Below are 20,358 nucleotides of genomic sequence, written 5' to 3' on the forward strand. Positions count from 1 at the left end.
TTCAAAGCTACTTTATTCCACAAGTAACACAAGTCGGCTATTACAATTCCCACATACTCTTGGCCTAACTTACTGTTGACCCTTAAATCTGTCCCCCAATGGATAACTAATTACAGTGACATTGTGGCATCATGCTCATTTGTTGGTGTTTTTCCTTGTAACATGCACGTGTTCTGTACTGACGTAATCATCTAGTTTAATTCCATTTATTAGCCTTACATTCTTTAGCCTTCTTTTGCTGTTTACAAGTTGATAATGTGATACTTCCTAGTTTCAATTTATAAAAATTTTTCCTATTTGGGGGATATGCCAACAAGAAAAATATTAGTACGTGCAAGGCTATTTCATCTTTAAATCAGCATCCATTTTTTATTCTACAAAAGTGAAAAATGTATAGTATTACTTCACAAATGTACTTAGAATTAATTTCTGTACACTAAATTCTTAACATTGCTATTCTTAAAGACTGAAAAACTTAAGAGAAACAACTAGTGAAGATGCTTCAATTTTCTCAGACAACTTCTCTAAATTTATCTCCACTATTTCAAAACTTATGGAAATATGAAATCTCCCTTCATGATCATGACTTGTTTTCAGGAACAAGTGTGTAATTTAAGCAGATTTTTAATTAGATTAGAGTAACAATGTCCAGAGACATATGTTCAGTTTCTAATTCATTCCGTTTTCATATAACTTTGGGCAAGGCAATTACCTTTTCTGTGCTTCAGATTTCTAAGGTTTTTTCTCAAAATTCCTGAAGGAAAGAGCTTCCATATTACTTTCATGCCCTCATGGATGTTTTCTTATAGAAATTACCTCATTGTATTCCATTATAAAATTACACAGAAATAAGTATTATTCACTGAAAATATAATTGCAACTAATATGACTGCTAAAATATACCTATTACTCTCCAAAACAACTCATGAGAGTTTTTGATGTTGTAAGTGTATAATTGCACACAAATTCCCATGGCTGTATATGAAGAAACTTTTTTTTTTCCAAATAAAATCTTTCCACTAATATTTAAAAAGGTACACGTGAAGGACAATGTTTTCACAGTTTCCAAACATCTATATAAACCAGCCTAGATCCTTTCTTCTGTTTCTAACAAGACACAGAAAGCTCACAGCTACCAAAGATGATTGCAAACTGTTCCTAATGAAGTTCACAGCTCATATTTGTGTTGGGCATGTCTGGTTCAATCACAGGTATATTAAACAAGCCTATCCTGCAGTAATGTTAGAAGTCCAATCCAAATGGCACATATTAGGACACAGACTCACTGTGTTAGTGCATCCTGTAAATCAGGGGGAGTAAGTTACGGTTCATTTTCTCCAGCTCAGTTCCATACTGAGATCAGCTCAGGACAAGAATGAATGTAGGCCACTTAGTCTATTTATTGTTTTGCACATGTTTTAAAAGAAAATCCAAATTTTCTCTTATAAAGAGGACACTACTAGTACCTACCAATTTCCTAAGAATATAAGGTACACTGAAATCTTGAACACACGATATATAAAAAAAGTATGTTACCATTTCAAGCAGTAGACTTGGCAGAAACTTTCATTGGTCTAAACTATCAAAACCCAAATGCTTGCTATATTTGCTAAGAAGGAACAGTTAAAACTTTTAAACTGATTACAGGTTAGATTTTAAAAGTCTTTGGTCCATCTCTCTGACAAACCTGTTACATAATATTTTTATCAGCTAGTATTTTTAGTGAGCTCTTGACATTACTAAAAATCTGTGTGTTTTCTACCTCAAAAAGTGGTAAATCATGAGACAAGAATTTAGGCAGGTTGACATCTGTAATGGATCTAAGGAGCAAAATTTCTTCATCTTCCGATGGATATTTCAACTAAAAAAAATTAAAAATAGAGTTAGTTAATTTTTATAGTTTCAAAAACCAGACCTTAAGCTTGCCTGTTTTACTGAACATTTCCTGTTGTGCCTCTATGCAATTATTCTGGCAGGTTCAAGTCCACTGATAACAATGTATGTTCTGGATGTATGTTTATACATTCATATCAAGGTGTTTGCAGTAGGTTTCTATAGTAAGGCCAATTTCACTTTGGTTTACACCCAGTGATAGGTGTTACTATAAATTTGATATGACATTTTTTCCTAAACTATTGATTTTTTTCTAAGATGTATTCCTTTTCTTCCTAAGAAGGATAATTTTCCCTACTTTGATGTAAAACTTCTGCCTTCAGCAAAGTGGAAATTCTAAAAGCTTGCATGTAGATCTCTCTCCCAGGTTTTTTTGTTTTTTTTTTTTTTTTTTAAAAAAAAGTGCCTTTTTTGCCACAATACATAGCTTAGTTACTGATTTTGAGTTGGGGGGGTGGGGAGGGGGTTGTAATAGTAGGATTATAGGTTGAAAAAAAATTGAATGGAAGAGAATTATAAATTATACTAGTCTACCTAAATAAAAATAACTGAATTAATAAAACAACAGCTTAGTAAAATGTATGCATTCATCCACAATGCAAGCCAAAACAAAATACTACATCCTACACCATTTTCCTTAAAGATAAAAGAGTGATCAAAGTCACATGTGGCAGATATTAGCCAGTGTGTTTCTGGAAATTGTTCACACACTATGGCAAAGGTGTCTGAACTTGACAAGAAAAGCAGAGCAAAGCAGTGGCCAACATGCGAACAACTCAGTAAACCTGCATTTAACTAGAATCCTTGAAAGATAATCAGCACACTTAATAGGCACGTCATTCAGTGACAAGTCATTTGGTGAATGGCCCAGTAGCTTTATCTTTTCTTGACTTTCCCCAGCTTATGCCCTAATAGATAACCTTTTCATTTTCATAGATACCACAGGATGACATTTTGAACAGCTACTGGCCATTATGTAGAATAGTGTACTTTCTGTTACAAAAGAGACATGTTACAAAGTTATTGGATGACAAAGAAAATTCAAAAATCATTTACCTTCAGATTGCCAGCAGCAGTGAGTACTGACTTCACAGCTCTCATTCCATAATCATAATGGTGCTGAGAAGACAACTGCTCTGAACACAGACGATACGTAGCTACAATTTTTATAGATAGAGGTCGAGCAGTAACAAAACCACAAGAATACAGAACAATCTCTGCAATCATGGCATAATCAGGAACCATCATAGCTACTGTTCTAAAGAGAGCCTATTAAACATATATATGGAAAATCACATCAGAAAAAATTATACCACATTATTATACACAACTTTCTTCTACAATTACATAAACCACTACTTTATTCATTATTTCATTAATATAGTGACAGCCAATTAAATTTAACTATCACGATTATGACTACAATATATTTAATGGCTTTCCATAAATGCTTACAAATACTTTATTTTCGATTGTGACAATTCATGGTTGTAGGTCTTCTTCATTCAAGATTAACAACAAAAACACATAAAACACCACGAGCTCTAGAAGAAATAGGGGAGTGCAATACAACTACCACAAATAAGTTGATGCTGTCAGACTCCTACTAGCATTGTTTAGCTGCAACCTATGCTTCAATTTTACCATTGTTCTACCAAACAAGCATCAGAATACTTTCAAACAGACAAAACTTTTGCTACGTTTCATATTCTACCTGAACGTTTTTTAAATTATCCTTTCATCTCTACAAGTAGTATTTTTGAATCTTATATTCATACATGTTAGTGAGTAAATTTCCCAGACAGATCTGAGAAATATTTACAAAGACTGTACATTTCCATGTTTTTATTAATTTATCAAGATATTTGCTCAGATTTCCTTTTCTTTCCATGGACAAAGGACAAATATATTTAAAGAGTAAGAAAGGATGTAGCACTCTTGTAACAGTCACTCAGTAATAAACTTAAACAGAATATATATCTCTTACATTAAAAACACCGCAAGTCCCTTCAGATCAACCCAAAACATCAGAAAAAACAGAAATTAATAAAAACCCATGGTTTTATTCAATATTAAGATATTATTCACTGCTTGTACACTATAAAGTGTTCCTTTTAGTTTTTCAACTTTTGGGTGCTTAGCCAGGAAACACATGAAGTTGGGGGTTTTTAACTTACTCTTTTTTATCCTGACAGTCAGACCTTTAATCAAGCAACCACTTCCTGACATTTTAAAATTTAGTTTATTCCTATTTTTCAGTCTAATTATCCTTTTCACTTTCTTTTTCTTCTCAGAGATGATGATTTTTACACTAGTGTAATCAAAAACTGAAGGTAACCAATACTAAATATTCTTTAAAATTTCTATATTTGACAAAAAGTGATTTCTTTTTTACTTTCTGTATTAGCTATTAAAAGTAATAAAACGATAAGTGTTATAATACCTTAAGATTATCAGGAAGCTCTGAACGCCCAGCATAACCAGGATTCATGGTAATGAAGACAGCACATGTAGGGTTCAGTTTCAGTTCAGTTCCTTCAAATACTATTAAATTAGATCCTGAATTAATGCCTATGGAGAAATAAAAACTAATGTCATTGCTGGGCAGGTTTTGTTGCATCTTTATTCGTTGTCATATGTAAGTGAAAGATATGATTAAAATAACAGGTTACCTCTTTGGATAGTAAAAATCTGCTGAGCAACCACAGAGAGTACTTCCAAATCAATCCTGTTGAATTCATCAAAGCAAGCCCATGCCCCACAAGACAATAAACCCTAGAAGAGACAGACGTGACTAATTAATAGTCAACTACTTACTTTGGACATGCTTATCAAAACAATACTGCAATAAGAAAAAGTTTTTTATGTGCAAAGAAAGGACTTATATACATGATCCAGAGCACTAACTTCTAAACAAAATCACTCCAGATAGAATTTGTTTCAAAAAGAATTACAGACATTTAAAAACTAGGTTTGTTTGTTAAAAAAACCCAAACGATTAAGAAAAAAAACCTATACAATCTACTCCAAAATCCTAATTCTTCTGTCACATGCAAAGTGCCTATCAAATACACACATTTTGCATGTTTTATCTTTATAGTCAGTATTTTGCAACTGGACAAAGGGGAAGCACTAAATAAACCTCCAAAAAACTTATTCTTCTTTTGCATCTATGCTGACAGAGTTCACAGTAACAAAAGGCAATGTAAGGACTTCTGCACGACTAAAATTCACCATTTGGTTATGGCATTTTATGGCATACTATGTTACTTAAAGTGCAACTAAAGAATAATTTTACCTACAGTTCTGGTTAATTCATAGGTCTTTTCTGAGATATGTTCCCCAAATGCTACTCTACCGTCTCTGCAGCACTGGTAGTCTTTCAATGGCATCTCATGCTTTGTAAACAGTAATTCTAAAATTCCCATTTAAGACACAGAATTTTGCTTTCATCATTCTAAATAAAAACTCTTAATTTAGCTTATTTTGGTGAACTTCCATCATGTTGAATTTTGAAGACAAATCACTTCATTCCAATGCCACCTCTGACTCAGAAGGTAAGAATAATGCCATGGAGGAAAGCATACTTGCTCTATTTTTGTATCATTCCAGTCCAAACCAGGACACTGGGCTATAAGACACAGATGTCCGTTCAGGATAGATTTTCATAATAAAGAGCTGTCTACTCAGGCTAATATTGAAATGAATATATACTTCATTTGTATAATATAATGACTTTTACCAGCTTATTTAGAGTTTAGATTAAACCTCAAGTCCCCTAAAATTTGCAATCAGCTATTAAAAATGCACTTATTAAAATGGCATCTATGTTGCCTATTTAGAGCAAATAAAATCATTATGGTATATTTAATTTTCAAAGCACATAAAAAACATTTTGATATCTCGATTGGATTCTTACGGTAAGACCTATCTGCACAATACTAGCATTATATAGTGGCCTGGAAGTGGAGAAAGATACATTTACAATACCTTAAGACCACTTCAAGTGCCAAAATAATTAAAGAGCTTTAATGTGATTGAGAATATGACCCTCAAGATTTATCCAAACCTTAAAAAATTTTCCTAATGCAAGGTAATCCAATCCATCAGAACAATTGAAAACCACACACTGTTTAGCTACAGCCTTTGCTAAATCTTTTGTAGTTTCTGTTTTTCCAGTTCCAGCAGGACCTTCAGGGGCACCTCCAAGATGTAGGTGTAGTGCACCAAATAGGGTTCTGGAAATAAAATAATAGGAAAAAAAAAATTATATTAATTTCTATGCTATTTTTCCAGCTGCTGTAACTTCTACCAGAAACTTTAAACATTTTGTTTCATGTCTGCATTTTCCTATGATGGTACAGTTTATTTCCTTCTAGCCAGCTGTAGTTTACAAATGGGTAGTGATGTATGAAGTTTACTAGAAGTTCACAATAGAGAATAGCTTACTTTCCACTTTCTAAATCTAAATCCTCTTGAAATTTATAACTAATTATAGTGCCACAAAAGATTAAGTTTATCACAAATTTAAATTAAAATATTCATACAGGATTAATTCTATTCCACCAAAAGAAACATATCCTGTTCTAATTACACCTATTAGAACATAAAAAATACAATTCTGCAATCATCTGTTCTCAGGACTAATTAAAATATCTCAAATAAATAAATTCTTGCTAATACAGTACATTTAGTAACTTGCAGTTTTACCTGTAGCATCTGTCTGTAAGTGGAGTAATAACCAGCCTAGGGGTATTGCCAAGATATTCGTATCCATACCTCAGTCCAGCATTGATCATCTTTGTTTGTAGATGCCCTTCCTAAGAAACAAGGTAGTAATTTTAAAGATTAAATAAATAATTTTTTAAAAACCCACAGCCACAACTCAACACTATTCCTCAAGCTCCTTAACAGGCCCCATGCTGTTAGAAAAAACTACATGGCAGACCACTGATTGCTCCGAGATACTAGTTTCAATGTGGCTCAGATAAAAAAAAAAGTTGCCAATTAATAGATACTAAAGTACTGAACAAATAGACCATTTTTTTTACATTAACTTATCTAAAAAAAGGTCCTACTAACCATATTGCAGAGTAAAACTATCTTGTGTAGCTACTTAGAAAGCTAATGGACTTCTAAAAGGTAAACAGAAGTAATCATGACCAATACCTGTAGTTATGGTCAATCTGATTACTCTGATACAGCAATGTATGATCCCTACATATACAATTTTTTTAATTTCACATGCAGTGTGTTCTGTATTATGGGAAATCTTGTCCTGAAGAACGTAAAATTATCCTACCACTCTCCAGTACAAACATTGTTATTTTTCCAATAAACGTAATGCACAAATAAAATAATATTGACAATAATTCAGGTTAAAACCTCTAACTGAAAATTGTCATCCCTATAGCATTCTCTATCCTGCAGAATCAGAAAACCAAAATACAGTCTCTGAGTGAACAAATTCTGTCTGTAACTCCCCCTGCAAATTCAGCAAATGTACTGAGACTCAGCAGTGATGAAAAAAGTAATTTTAATTAAAAATTGTTTGCAGCTGGCTACTGGCCATTCTAGCTAGCAATCCATAAAATGATTGGTTATAGGTATTTTTTTATCAGCAGAAATTCTCATAGTAGTGTAACCATTCTCTGTGTAAGCAAGCAAGCAGAAATTGAAAAACTGTGAACAGAAATTACCTTCTAATAGGATTGAGAGGTCTCACTTACCTCCCAGTAGTACCTAAGCTGACTTAACCATTCAAAGTCACTCTCATCTTTGACTTTCTTGCTTACTAGAGATGCAAGAACATCCCTAGCATGAACATCAAGCACAACAAGTGCTCCTAGAGTCACTCGATTCTGCTTAGACAGCTTTCCTCGCACCAAGGTGACAATGTCCTCAATCTGTCTATTATTCTGCTCCAGAAAATCCTCTAGTGCCTGCAAAAAAATTTTACAAGTTAAGAAGTCGAATGTCTAGTCTAAGGCATGATTATTTTTTCTTATACTACTTTTATTTCTCTGTATTAAAGAAATCCCTTCTCACTATAATAGTAGAACAGTGTCCTTCATTCACTGGTAGTTCAACAGGGTTTTGTGTTTGGAGGGGGGTGTTCTACTTTTACAGAACCACGTCCCACAACAGTTAGAAACAATAACACATCTATAATTCAAAAGAGTTAACAAGAAAATGCATTGTTCTACAATTTTTCATTTTATTGGCTTCTGGTTATAGTCTGTGTTCAGTTAGCTTAATAATTTCTTTAAAACAGTAATTGATAGTTTCTTTCATGCTAATAAGTTGCTGGTAAACAAGAAAGGCCCAATTAAGAAAAGCACTTGTATCATGACAGTACTTAGATGTGAAGTACCACCTTACTGAATTGAAATAAAAAAGTGGGAATTAACCTTAGTAATACATTCACACCAAAGCATGTTTCTATAGAGGAATGGCTTCTACTTGTCTGGAGAAAAACTTACCTAGGCCTGTTATAGATTTTTGTCCTGCTAGCCTGCTGTTCCTCTCCAAACACACTGGCACTTGTAACCCTCAATAGATAATGATGATTTTGAGATCTCTCATCTCAGCTAGTTATTTTCCAAACATTAAGTTTGGATAATCATCTGCTTAGTATGACTAAGCACTTTTTATTTATGAGAATAAAGCAGTAAACAGAGTTCAAAAGCAGTTCAGTTTCTAGACTGTTGCATTAGAAGTTCTGACCAGGACAAAATCTGAAATGCCTCACTCAAGTCAGGGAAAATAACCCACTTGCTTACCACTAAGCTTTCCTCAGCAAACATGAGGTATGAGTTGAGGCACAGAACGTGTCCTTAACTTCCATATCAGCAGCATTCCTTGGTGCTATCCTCTGACCATATGACTGTATATCACTGAGAATGCACACAGTCCACAAGACAATGCTCTCAAAATCTATGAAACGCCTCTGTTTATACAGCATCTTAGATCATTAATAATAAGAAGAAATTTACACCTTTGATTTATGTACAACAAATTACTTGTTGGAAACAACTCAAAAATGTTCGAAAGGGAGCATGTGTGTGTGAACACATATTTAATATTAATGAGTGACTTAAATGATATTGGCATCTTGTCCCAGAAAACACTAAAGTACTTCAGGCAGAATACTGTGGTTTTGGCCTCTCACATGGTCACTGATTGTCTGTTATGTTTCTTATGCTTTAGTATACAACATAGGAATGGAAGAGAGAAAGAATATTGAAGGCTGTAAGACTGAGAGTTCTTCCTGCCACAGATTTGTGACAGATTGTCAGGAGATGCAAATGACTCTCTACTGCTTCACTACCACCCCTTTCCACAGCAGAACGAAGATTCTTGGGCTGATGGCAGATGAGCAGAATTCCCACTAAAACAGAATTCGAGTGAAAGCTACAGGAAGGACAGGTTTCCCTGCATGCCCATGTACAGAAAAGGCTTGATACAGACCAGCACAAGAGCTTTTGTCTACACTCAGAATTCTGTAACAAACATTCCCAAAAGCAAATTAATTTCAGCCATGCTTAACTTCCTCTTTTATTCACGAACAACATTAACTACAGACTCACTAATGTGAGACTGGCTTTAATTTATTTTTTTTTAATCTAAAATCTCTAAAATTAGAATTCCTGTTTCTCCTTCCTGAAAGTCTTTCACCAACTGAGGATAAACGGTGCAGTATGTAGAAGCCTTATTTCTTTCCCCAGGAAACTGAGGTTCTCCTTTATTACTGGGAAAAGAAAATATTTTCAAATCTTTTTCAAATCTTCAGGTATGTTGCAAGATTTAGTCCTTGTATGAGCAGATAATGTCCTCTTCTTCCTTTAATTCCCTCTTCCAAGACACTCAGAAGCGTCTTTTCCTTGCATGTCAGAATGCAGCTGCTCAAAAAAGCCACTATTACCAGAAGCCATTGCTTCAGCTTGTGAATAAGCAGAAAATGTTATATAGCCTTTAAAATACTAGTCCATATATGGATTAAAGATCAGATTTAACTGTATGCTTGTGGTACAGCTCAGCTATCTATGAACAGGGAGAATCCGAATATACATGTCATTGCAAAAAAAAAAGGAATTAAAAGAAGAGAGTATCATGAAGTTATGACTTTAGGTATAACTGTGAAAACTTGATGTTTCTTTCTGTCCAAACACCACAGAATGAAAATCTAGTTGCTTCATCTGATGATGGAAATTCTGGAACACTTCCAAATACAACAGATGAGAGCATTAAGCCTTAGTGATAAACAGAAGAAAGGTTCTACAGAACACATATCCTGAATCTTAATTCGGTTCCTTAAGTACCTTTATTCCCACTAGCATTAGCTAATAGACTATAAATTTTGTACCAGTCAGGCATACATATTCACTATTTGACAAGGGTGAGGATAGTATATATCTTCTAATGCTAGTGCTAGTCCATCTTCATAAAAAGCACTAAACTTTAATGAATAATTTTAAATTTAAAATATTCTTACTGTTTGGCCATTCCTAATAGACATCTGTACTTGCATTGTCCAGAAAGTTTGGGATACACAAAGAACTGTCTGTCCAGGCCACTCTCTTACCCAATTAACACGTGGAGTTTTTGGATAAGCTTCAAGTGCATCCCCAATGACCTGGGCAGGGAAAAGCACAATGCAACTACATGAGAAAACAGGTAATGTTCAGCTTTAGAATGGATTTAGGTTAGATTGTTTTACTGAGAATAAAAAATAATCAGGGTCTAGATTCAGCCTCAAATTTAACTCTATAATACTGACATTTTGCAAGCCAATCTCTCAACAAAGCTCAAAAAAACCCAGAATCTCATAATATGAGCGAAGTGATCACACAAAATTTCTGAGAACTGATTTTACAACGCATTCTGAAATTATTCTTGCTATCAGATACTTAAAATTTTCTAGCTCCATCTACAATGAAACCAGAAAACAAGTACAAATACAATTTAGTTAGAAGTAATATCCCAGACTGAAAGTTATTTCACCTATTCATTCTAGTAAAAACCCAGAGCTTTTAATTTTGTAGATCATATTATTTAAACTTATATCTAACTTTAAGTGTATTTTCTAATAATAGAATGATTAACTAGCGCCACTCAAGGATAATCCCAATGAAACCAAAACTTGCACTGCAAAAAAACTTCCAGTCTACACCAACAGGTTATTTTCCTGCCATTAACAAAACTCAAGCAAGAGTAAAGTCTTATATCAACAAACTCCTCAGACAAGCAGTGTAAACTACCTGAGTGAAAATCTGCCATTTGTTTTGCAGTTCCAAGCATTTTTGCTTTTAACAATCTCTATACATAATAGCATCAATTAAAAAAAAATAAAATAAAATAAAAATCTATGAGGGGAAAAATGTGTCTGTACTGACATTAAAACTATGTAAATGTTATCTGGTTTAGATCATTATAAAAGTTCTGTGTTCAAGGCTAAATGCAGACAAACTATGCTTAACCATTTCTTATTCATGCAGCTCAGTTTCACTTTCTTCTGTACTGCTATGCCACTACAATAATTAAACTGTTATACTGTAAGACAGTGTCAGGGAAAGTGTGTGCACATTTAATTACCTTAATTGACATTGAAAAGGACCACAAAAAAGAAGACAGAGATGATTAAATATACAACACAATGATGAGACACTGTAAAGACTAGAATAATACAATCTGAAAAGAGTTAAGGGTCTTGATTAAAATAGTCATAATTAAGAGGAACCCACACAAAAAAAAAAAGGGGGGGGGGGAACCCGCAGACAATCTTTCAGTTTAATCTTGCCCCTTAATACCACATCAAGTGTAGAACAATCTCTGGCAAAAGAATCCTTGGCACAACCAGTTTCGACTCTACTATTTAATTTTAAAGAATTTTAGAGAATTTTACAACCAGAAATCAACACCAGAACTTTAAAAAAAAAAAAAAGTATAACCTTTAAAGACTGAATTCCTTGTTTTAATGTTCATGCTATGTGCAAAGAATAAAAAGTGATTCCAGTAAATGTTAATGTTTACTGAAGAAATCAATGCTGAATGACATTAGGCTGGAAAATAAGAGGTTAGGACTTGTTACCTTGTGGACAGACTTCAGCATAGCTGCCTCCAGTTCAACCAGCCATTTTTCAACTTGACCTCTAGCTTCTGATGTTGAGATTGTCTCTATGAGTTGCACAGTCTCTCCTTCACTACTTTTAATGTGTGTAATATCTAATACATCAGTAAATTCCACTCTTGCAATTCCTTCAAAACACTTTTTCAAGTGAGGCTGTACTCTAGAAAACAAAACTAGTATTAAACAGCTTCTGATATTTTTTCTTGCCAATATTACCAAAGAAGATCCAATTAAAAAAAAATAAAATCTGAACAATGTACTTAAAAGATCATCTAAAGTTTGTTAAAAAAAACGTTAACCTCAACAATAATTCTTGTGTACTACCCCTTGCAAGATGCATACCACAATATTTTTTGAAGATCAGTTTAAAGATGTAAAATATTACTTATAGTCTCTGTAACACATAAACTAGTAAGGATAAACAAGTATTCTTTTTTCAACTGCTAATCCACCTACAGGACAAAAAATTCCATTATTTATATCTTCCCAGCAAACTATAGTAAATATTAAGGAATTTGAGTAAAGCAATCAAGTACAACCTTAACACTTGTAATAAAAAAAAATAAAAATAACCTTTAAGATTTTTTTCTCATAATATCTCTTGCCCTGTTCATTGCACTGTATGAATATTTCTCTGTGACTGAGCTGGCATTTTATTTTTCATTTTCATTCTTATTTTGCATGACGTTGCACTGCACTCACTGCACGCTGTCAAGTCTGCCTATTGGGAATCAAACCCCAGTTCCTCTGCTTATAACAAAGGCTATATTGCTTAACAAGATAGCTTCTGCAGGAATATTTGTAGAGTTAATTCAACTCAGTATATACTGAGTTATACTTTTTGCAGTTTAATCCTGAATGAGGTTGGGGAGTAGAAAACCAAACGAGTGTTAAAACATGGCAAAAAACTTCTGAAATACTTTAATTAGGACTGCCCCTAAAAAGATAAAACTCAAGTCAGCAATATACAGGCTCCATCTGATAGTCAATTTCCTACTGGGAAAAATCAGGCATGTTAATTTCACCATGAATTACTATATGGACTTCTGATTCTTCTGAAAACCAGTGTATGAAAGGGTTACTAGTTTAGAAAACAGAACTGAATTTAATCACTCCTATTAAAAATTACTCTGCATTCACCTGTCATAAAATCTAAACAAGTAGATACTTAATACCATAACTGTCAGTGAGAAAAAAAGAGAGTTCTGGGCTCAGAGAAACAATATGGCAAAACTGTGAGTCACAAATTCACCTATTAAATATTACCATACCGAGTAGGATCTTTAGTCTCTGAAAGAATCTCAAGGAGTTCATCATTAGATAAAAAAAAGAATCTGGGGAAAAACAGGCGCTTCTTCTCTAGGTATTCATTAAGTCCTTTGAGAATTAGTTCCAGAAATTCATTGCACTTCCTCAGTTTTTCCAACATCTTGTCTATTATTACTACTGTCAGCACATGTTTGTCCTGGAAAAGAAATTATTCCAGATAAAAATGTTAATGCCTTCTCAAGTAAATCACCACACAGCACTGCAGGAAGTCTTAAGCAAAATGAATCTTTATTTCAAATTGTGCTTTACTCAAACCATTGTCAGGTTTACAATTTATTAACCTTCTTCATTGCCAGGGTTCACTGGAAAAGTAGTTAGACAGTTGGTATTAAAGTAAATTTTTCAAAACAGGATCAATTCATCAATCAGCACAACTCCCATCATTCTGTTGGAGCAACATCAATTTACACTGGCTATTCAATTGGATTATGTAATTAAGCAACATGAACAATAAAAACATTTCGATGGATTTTTAACAGTGTACTTTTATGACAACAATGCAGTCACACATTTTAAGTGGTAATCATCTATCATACTTCAATGCAAAAAAAGGATTTTCCTTCCATATAAAATATATAAATATATACACAGGATTACAAGTATTGAGGTGGCAAAGTTGTATGTAGGGAACACTGACACTTCAGCACTAACACTAACTAGTAATGTGATCTAAACAAAGCTGTTCTCTGGTCCTAATATGTTTACCAGCTAAATACATGCTTAAAGATTTTTGCTAGCAAAATCTGAAAAGTTATACTTGCTTTAAGAATATAAAAAATTATATTTTTATTTATTTTTACAATAGCACCTGAATAACACCTGTCAAGATACACTATTGGATAAACACTGTGTTTCTTACATTTATATGTTGTGTAGATGACAAAATATATGACATATAGTGCTTTCCAAAAATCTTTCTAGTGTTTTCCAAATTAACCTCTCAAATTAAATGAATGTAAATGCTTAGAAAAGCTACTGCATAAGTTGAAAGTTGTCTCAATTAATACAAATACAAAACAGATTTTTCAAAAGACCTAAAAGGTTGCCAAGCTAAGAAGCTTTAAAGAAATACAGTTGTCAGAACATCAGGTTCTAGCATTTAATATACCTTATGGCCAATTTATAGCCTAATCATCATTACATTTTTTTCAATTGTGCTCACCAAGTATGGGGTTTGGGGAGCAAAACAAGACACACATTGAAAAGTAGGAAATTATGCAGATTTATGACTGAGGAAGTCAAACCAAGCAAATGCTTCTACTCAGTTCCTATATGGGCTTGGGTTCATCTGTGACTGAATTTATTCTAGTTCAGTTCTAGTTCAGGCCCATGCCAGTACATTAACTGACTTGCCAACTGTGAACTGATTCAAACCCACTCATGTTGCAATACATAATGTTCTATAATGACAAAGTCCTGGCAAGGAAATGGAGAGTAATTAATCCCAAGCCCCTGCTCCACTTCCCAAGTCTGGGAACGCAGCTTCCGCCATAGTTTCTCCTTTACCACCTAAATCAGACTGAATTTCCCTGGAATTTGAATGGGGCCAAAATGACCACAGATAAGATGGAAACAGAGCTAACTAGAAATGCTAGTCAGCCCTTAGGTCCCCTCTGCCCAGTGAGTCTGCACCTGTAAGTACACAGCATAGAACACATATCCAGGATTAAAATTAAAAAAAAAAGACACAGGCACATCCAACCATAAGAAACACCAAACAGGTAGGTAGGAAGAATTTCAGACTAGTCAATCTACTGAGGGCTTGTTAGAACTGCTGACAGCAACAACAAAAATTACTCCAATGGACAGCAGAAATCAAAGATGTACCCAGACTATTTCCACTAGGAATGGTTTTGTCAGAGCCATTACAAATACACAATGTCCCACTCAGAGAAGTCCCTGATAGGGCTTGCAGAACAACACAGTTTCACAGAGCAGAAGCATGGGTGACTCATGTTGCAAGGGACAGGTGAGGAGAGATAGGCTAGACTGCTGTGCAAACCCCAGAATGTGCAAAAAGTATCTGTAAGAAACAAACTCCTCACAGGGTGACACTGCAAATTTGACCCAGTAACTTGACTGCTGTTCAGCTTCAGTTTGGAGAATTTAATAATAAAATCCAAGTTCAGTTTCAGTTCAAAAACTTATAACATTTTGAAAGTATTTGCAATGCGCATTCAGCTTTGGTTCAATTCCCCGCTCATGTTACACACATACTTGCAATCTACTGAAAAAAACCCCAGAATTGTATGTTTAACTAATTGATCTTCATGGGGGGTGCACCTCCCTAATACAATAATCATAGTGTTCCTTTGTACATGAAACACATTTACTTTCTGTCACTGCCTCTTGCATCATACCAAACTCAGTAACTACATATACTTTTCATCTATACATTGACAATTAAGCTGTCAGCATACATAGTTTATAATTGGTTTTATAAAACAGCTTTTAATGCACAAACAACCGTATAACTACACCTTGTCAACAGAAAAAGGTTTCGTTCCCTTTCTTAGCATATTTATCATCAGTGAACAGAGTAAGTGCAACTCGTAAAGCAAATCAAAGCTGTGTTACTGGTTTTTTAAATGGGATTCTTCCTGATTGTTTCTTCTTTCATACGAGAAAAAGTCAGGAAAAAAGATGATTTATGCTTCAACATAGATTTCCTATTTACAGTTCTGCTAAGGCATGAAGAAAAAAAGGTAATGCCATCATTCTCAGTCATCCAAAACATCAGCGTAACTTATTTTGTCAGCGAGACTGTCACTGTCAGTTAGGGGAAAAAACTGTATCATGAAAATAGCGTAAATCAAGTGTATAAAAATAGCTTGAGTACCCTGTTAAAAGACCATCACTAACTCAAGTTCCTAAATATAATTTTTAGCATATCACAAGTTGCAGACTAGGGGTTTTTTTCTTGCCTTTTTTTCTTTTTTTTTTTTGCTTTCTTCCCCATAAAGACAGAAAAGCTTCCATATCCTAGATTTTTTTTAAATTTATGGGAAATGGAAATTAACCCACTAAGTAATTTAACCCTCATTAATGTGCATTGCTTAAATTAGATATTTAAAATGAAGGAATAATATATGATTATTCAAATTTGTGGTTAAAATCTAAGCAAATAAAGGAATTTTAAAATACAAAACAATTTTATAACACAATGGCATATAAAATGCAAAAGAGCACAAACAGACTCAAGTTAGCTTTATGCTTTAAGAAAGACCATTGTATAGATCGGGGAAGAGCATTCTTTTAAGCCATAAAACTCAAACACTGCATTTGTGGAAACAGAGTGCCATCTTCTGGAAAATAATGCCTACTTCTTTAGCCAAAACTAACATGAGATTGTTAAATTTCTATTCTGACGTTTACACTCTCCTGGACAAATAAAAGATGATTCTTTTTTCTGCCAGTGATAACACATATCACATTCAAAAAATACTTTGTATTTGATCAGCACTGAATATCTGAATTCGAAGATTTTATTAAAACAGATCATTCAGCACACAATGTTCAGAAATACAATACTCAACAAAATTCTGAAATTCTTCCCCTTTTTTATTTTTACCCAATTTAATCCCCCAAATGAATACTATGGATTTCACAGCTCCATAGGATAAATTCCTGATTTTCTTCTAAATCGGAAGAAAGAAAAAACAGAGAACAAAGTAGGGGTGGGGGGTGGGGGTGGTGTTAAGACAGAAGGAGAAAAAGAGAGAGAGAGGACGAAATGGAGTGAGAGAAAGGGAAGGAGAAAGAATAAAAAGAATAAAAAATAACTTTATTTTTAAGTGATCAAGCTGAATTGCTGGGAAACGAAGCAAATGCTTCTTTTTGTATACACTTTGTGTATTCCTACATTAAGACCATATCTGCAATCCGAAAAGAGCCCAGACCAAAAACTTTTAGACTGAGTGAAGATTTTGGCATTTGTCCTAATAACATAATGGATCTCTGAAAGTTCTACGAAGCCATGAGACGAATGAAAACAAAGCTTCTAATTTTTTTCCTTTAAATGGCAACCTTATGTCCCTACCCTGGAAAACAGTGGACCTCATAAATCTTCTCAAACCTGTTGAATAGTTTAGTAAGCCCAGTTAAAAAAATACTAAAAATGCAACATCTTACTAGGAATGTCATTGATATTAGGGAACTTTTTCAGTTTTAGAAAATACTGAAAAATACTTTTTTAGTATTTTTATTAAAATCATTAGGATTATGTAATAGGATTACAAGAATTACTAGGTAACTGGTTATTCCCCAAGGAACAGAATTTATAGAGCGTGCATTCAGACCACTGATCATGTAACTGCTGAAGAATCAGCTGTGCCAGTTTCAGGTGTTACCTCTTCCATTACTAGTACCACCTCTTTGCTAGAAGCTATTGCCCTCTCAGCAGAGTCAGCAGAAGAGATTGCAGGAGTGTTCTTCATCCAGTTAGGCTGGCAAATATAGCAAATCTAACCCAATCCAAGGCTGAAAACATCTAACTACTGACGCAAAGAGCATTCATATAATCTCATGAATTGATCCTAATAACAGTGTTAACTTCCAGAAAGTGTCAGATAAGCAGCAGATTGTCAAGACGGTAACATTTGGACCAGACATGCAGTGATGGTGTCTGACAACTATGTACTGATTCATAGTAGATCAGAATACTACTTTTGAAGCAAGTTAAATATCTAAACAGTTTAAAGTTACAGAGGCATCTCTACCATTCAATATGCAAATAAGCAGCATTTTTCAAAAGGAACAATCAGTGTAAAATTTCATTGATTCATGTCAATTGACCTACAGTGCCAGGATCATCGTTGCTATGTTACCTTGCTTTGTATGCCACTTAATTTTACTTACCAGAATAGCACATGGCCTGTGAGAAGAGGTTGGGAGAGCTGGACTTGTTCAGCTTGGTGAAGTGGACATTAAGGTAGAATTTAACTGTAGCCAGCAACTACATGAAGGGCAATTGAAAAAAAACAAAGCCAACTTCTCAGCAATGATAATTGGGTAACAGGGAGCAACAGGTACAAACCTTTGCTTGGGAAGTTCAGGGTGGACATTAGGGAAAAAATATTCACTATGAAGGTACCAAGCACCAAAGTTTCTGGAGGTGATCTGCAAGAAATGTCTGTCCTTGGAGATTTTTGAAATTTGGCTACACAAAACTGTGGCTGACCTGATGTAGTGTTGGCAAAAGTTCTGCTTTTAGAAGGAAGTTAGACTAACTGAACTCCAGTGGTCCCTTCCAATCAATGCTGCTATGATTCTACGTGAAACAGTTCTGCAAAATAATTTTTTAAAGGATCTGAGAAAGGAGGCTAAGATGAAACAGAAAACAGATTACTGTGTTATCAGAAGCAATTTTTTTTTTTTTTGGTACATACTACAAATTCACTCCATATTCTTAAGACAGCAGTACTTACCTGAAAAACTGATTTCATTAAGTCTTTCCATGTCTTAACCACAGTACTGAATCGTCTACTTTCCTCAGGCATCTGAGCCATGATGTCAGGAGAACTAAAAATTGGCTCCAAATAAAGCCAAGTAGCCTGAACCTTCAGCCACTCATCCAGAATCTCCTGCACTAACAACAGCTTGCTTTCCCATTCCCTATAAAATAGCATTAGTTCAAATGCATTAATTGATGCTTCCAATAAAACATTTCCAGCAGACTGCTAAGATCTTTTTGGCAATTTGCATATTCAGCAGCAAGTACAACAGGAATAAGTTTTAAGATTTCAGCAGAATATCATGTTCACCTAGCCTGATTTCCTGCATAACAAAGTCCACATTAATTTCTGTAACTGTATCATCTGTAAGGTTGACTGTAGGGTTTCATGACCTAGGTTAATTCAATAAATAGACTAATAGTATCAGTGAATAAATGTAGCACACACTATAGCATGTAATAATATCTGTGGACAAATTCACTTCAACTGAGTATGTAATCTGGCTTCTGGCACACACCAAAGCCCAGACTGCTACTTCTAACTGTTTGCTAAGATAGACAAGCTGAGATGGCAAAAGACAGACGTGAAAGTAACCTAAACTACTAAACCAAAAATATGCAATAGACCAAAAACCTGAAAAGATATGTGGTCTTAATTAAAAGATTTCAAGTGGTAGAGTAAATAGCCCAATGGTTAAGTCACATTCTGTTTCTGACCTCAAATTCCAAATATGATTGTTGAACACATTTGTTTGATAGATTAAAGAGTCCTTCATTATTACAACACACCACTATGGGTACACAATAATTCAATAGCTATTCAGTCTTCCCTTTTGATAGCCAAAAATTCAAGATTTAAAATTATTAACACCACCATTTGACACTTCTTACTATCTCACCAATATCAGACAGATGTGATATTATCAGTTTTCTAATGTCATTAGTATTCCTAATTCACTGACATAAGCAATTTGAAAAAAAAAGTATAAAAATAAAAAGTTATTTATAATCTTATAACAAGTATATATAGTCTTCTCTCCTGTATAAAAACAGTGAGTATTATTTTTTTACAACTTTCATACCACTGGACAGTACAGATAGAATTATTATATTATTATAAAAAGTGCATGGTGTTAAAATATATTGTATAAATGAACCATGGCAGTAATTTTCTCAACAGAACACTCATATATAGGCTGCACTGAGTTCTGTAAAATGATACATGTGAAAACATACTTTACTTCTTCCTTCACTCATTTACTTGCCACAAATTCTAAACAGACAGCTTTGCTTGCATGTACCTTCTCCTCTACCCAAAGTCTCTCTTTCATCTCTCAGGTATTGGGTACCTCATCTCTGGTGATTTTGCTTCTATGTATTGGTTTTATGTGGCAAGGTTTTGGTAGTGGGGGGGGGTTACAGGGGTGGCTCCTGTAAGAAGCTGCTGGAAGCTTCCCCTGTGTTCGAGAGAGAGCGAGCCTATTCCAGCTGGCTCTAAGACGGACCTGCCACCGGCCAAGGCCGAGCCAATCAGTGATAGGGGTAACGCCTCTGC

General features: G+C 34.3%; 1 protein-coding gene across 1 annotated transcript in view; it reads right to left on the bottom strand.

Annotated features, from left to right (window-relative positions):
* DNAH7 (dynein, axonemal, heavy chain 7) overlaps positions 1 to 20,358 on the bottom strand; it is a 116,712-nt gene that overhangs the window by 68,409 nt on the left and 27,945 nt on the right. Inside the window, exons 18-28 of the mRNA XM_010564048.1 lie at positions 18,778 to 18,964; positions 13,294 to 13,487; positions 11,984 to 12,182; positions 10,388 to 10,528; positions 7,623 to 7,835; positions 6,604 to 6,713; positions 5,963 to 6,131; positions 4,566 to 4,668; positions 4,337 to 4,464; positions 2,950 to 3,162; positions 1,763 to 1,861 (exon numbers count right to left, since the gene is read on the bottom strand). Of these exons, the coding sequence (XP_010562350.1) occupies positions 1,763 to 1,861; positions 2,950 to 3,162; positions 4,337 to 4,464; positions 4,566 to 4,668; positions 5,963 to 6,131; positions 6,604 to 6,713; positions 7,623 to 7,835; positions 10,388 to 10,528; positions 11,984 to 12,182; positions 13,294 to 13,487; positions 18,778 to 18,964 (1,756 nt within the window). The remainder of the gene's footprint in view (positions 1 to 1,762; positions 1,862 to 2,949; positions 3,163 to 4,336; positions 4,465 to 4,565; positions 4,669 to 5,962; positions 6,132 to 6,603; positions 6,714 to 7,622; positions 7,836 to 10,387; positions 10,529 to 11,983; positions 12,183 to 13,293; positions 13,488 to 18,777; positions 18,965 to 20,358) is intronic.

This window comes from Haliaeetus leucocephalus, unplaced genomic scaffold (genome assembly GCF_000737465.1).
Source record: "Haliaeetus leucocephalus isolate CR32 unplaced genomic scaffold, Haliaeetus_leucocephalus-4.0 Scaffold1, whole genome shotgun sequence".
NCBI classification, from domain to species: Eukaryota; Metazoa; Chordata; class Aves; order Accipitriformes; family Accipitridae; genus Haliaeetus; species Haliaeetus leucocephalus.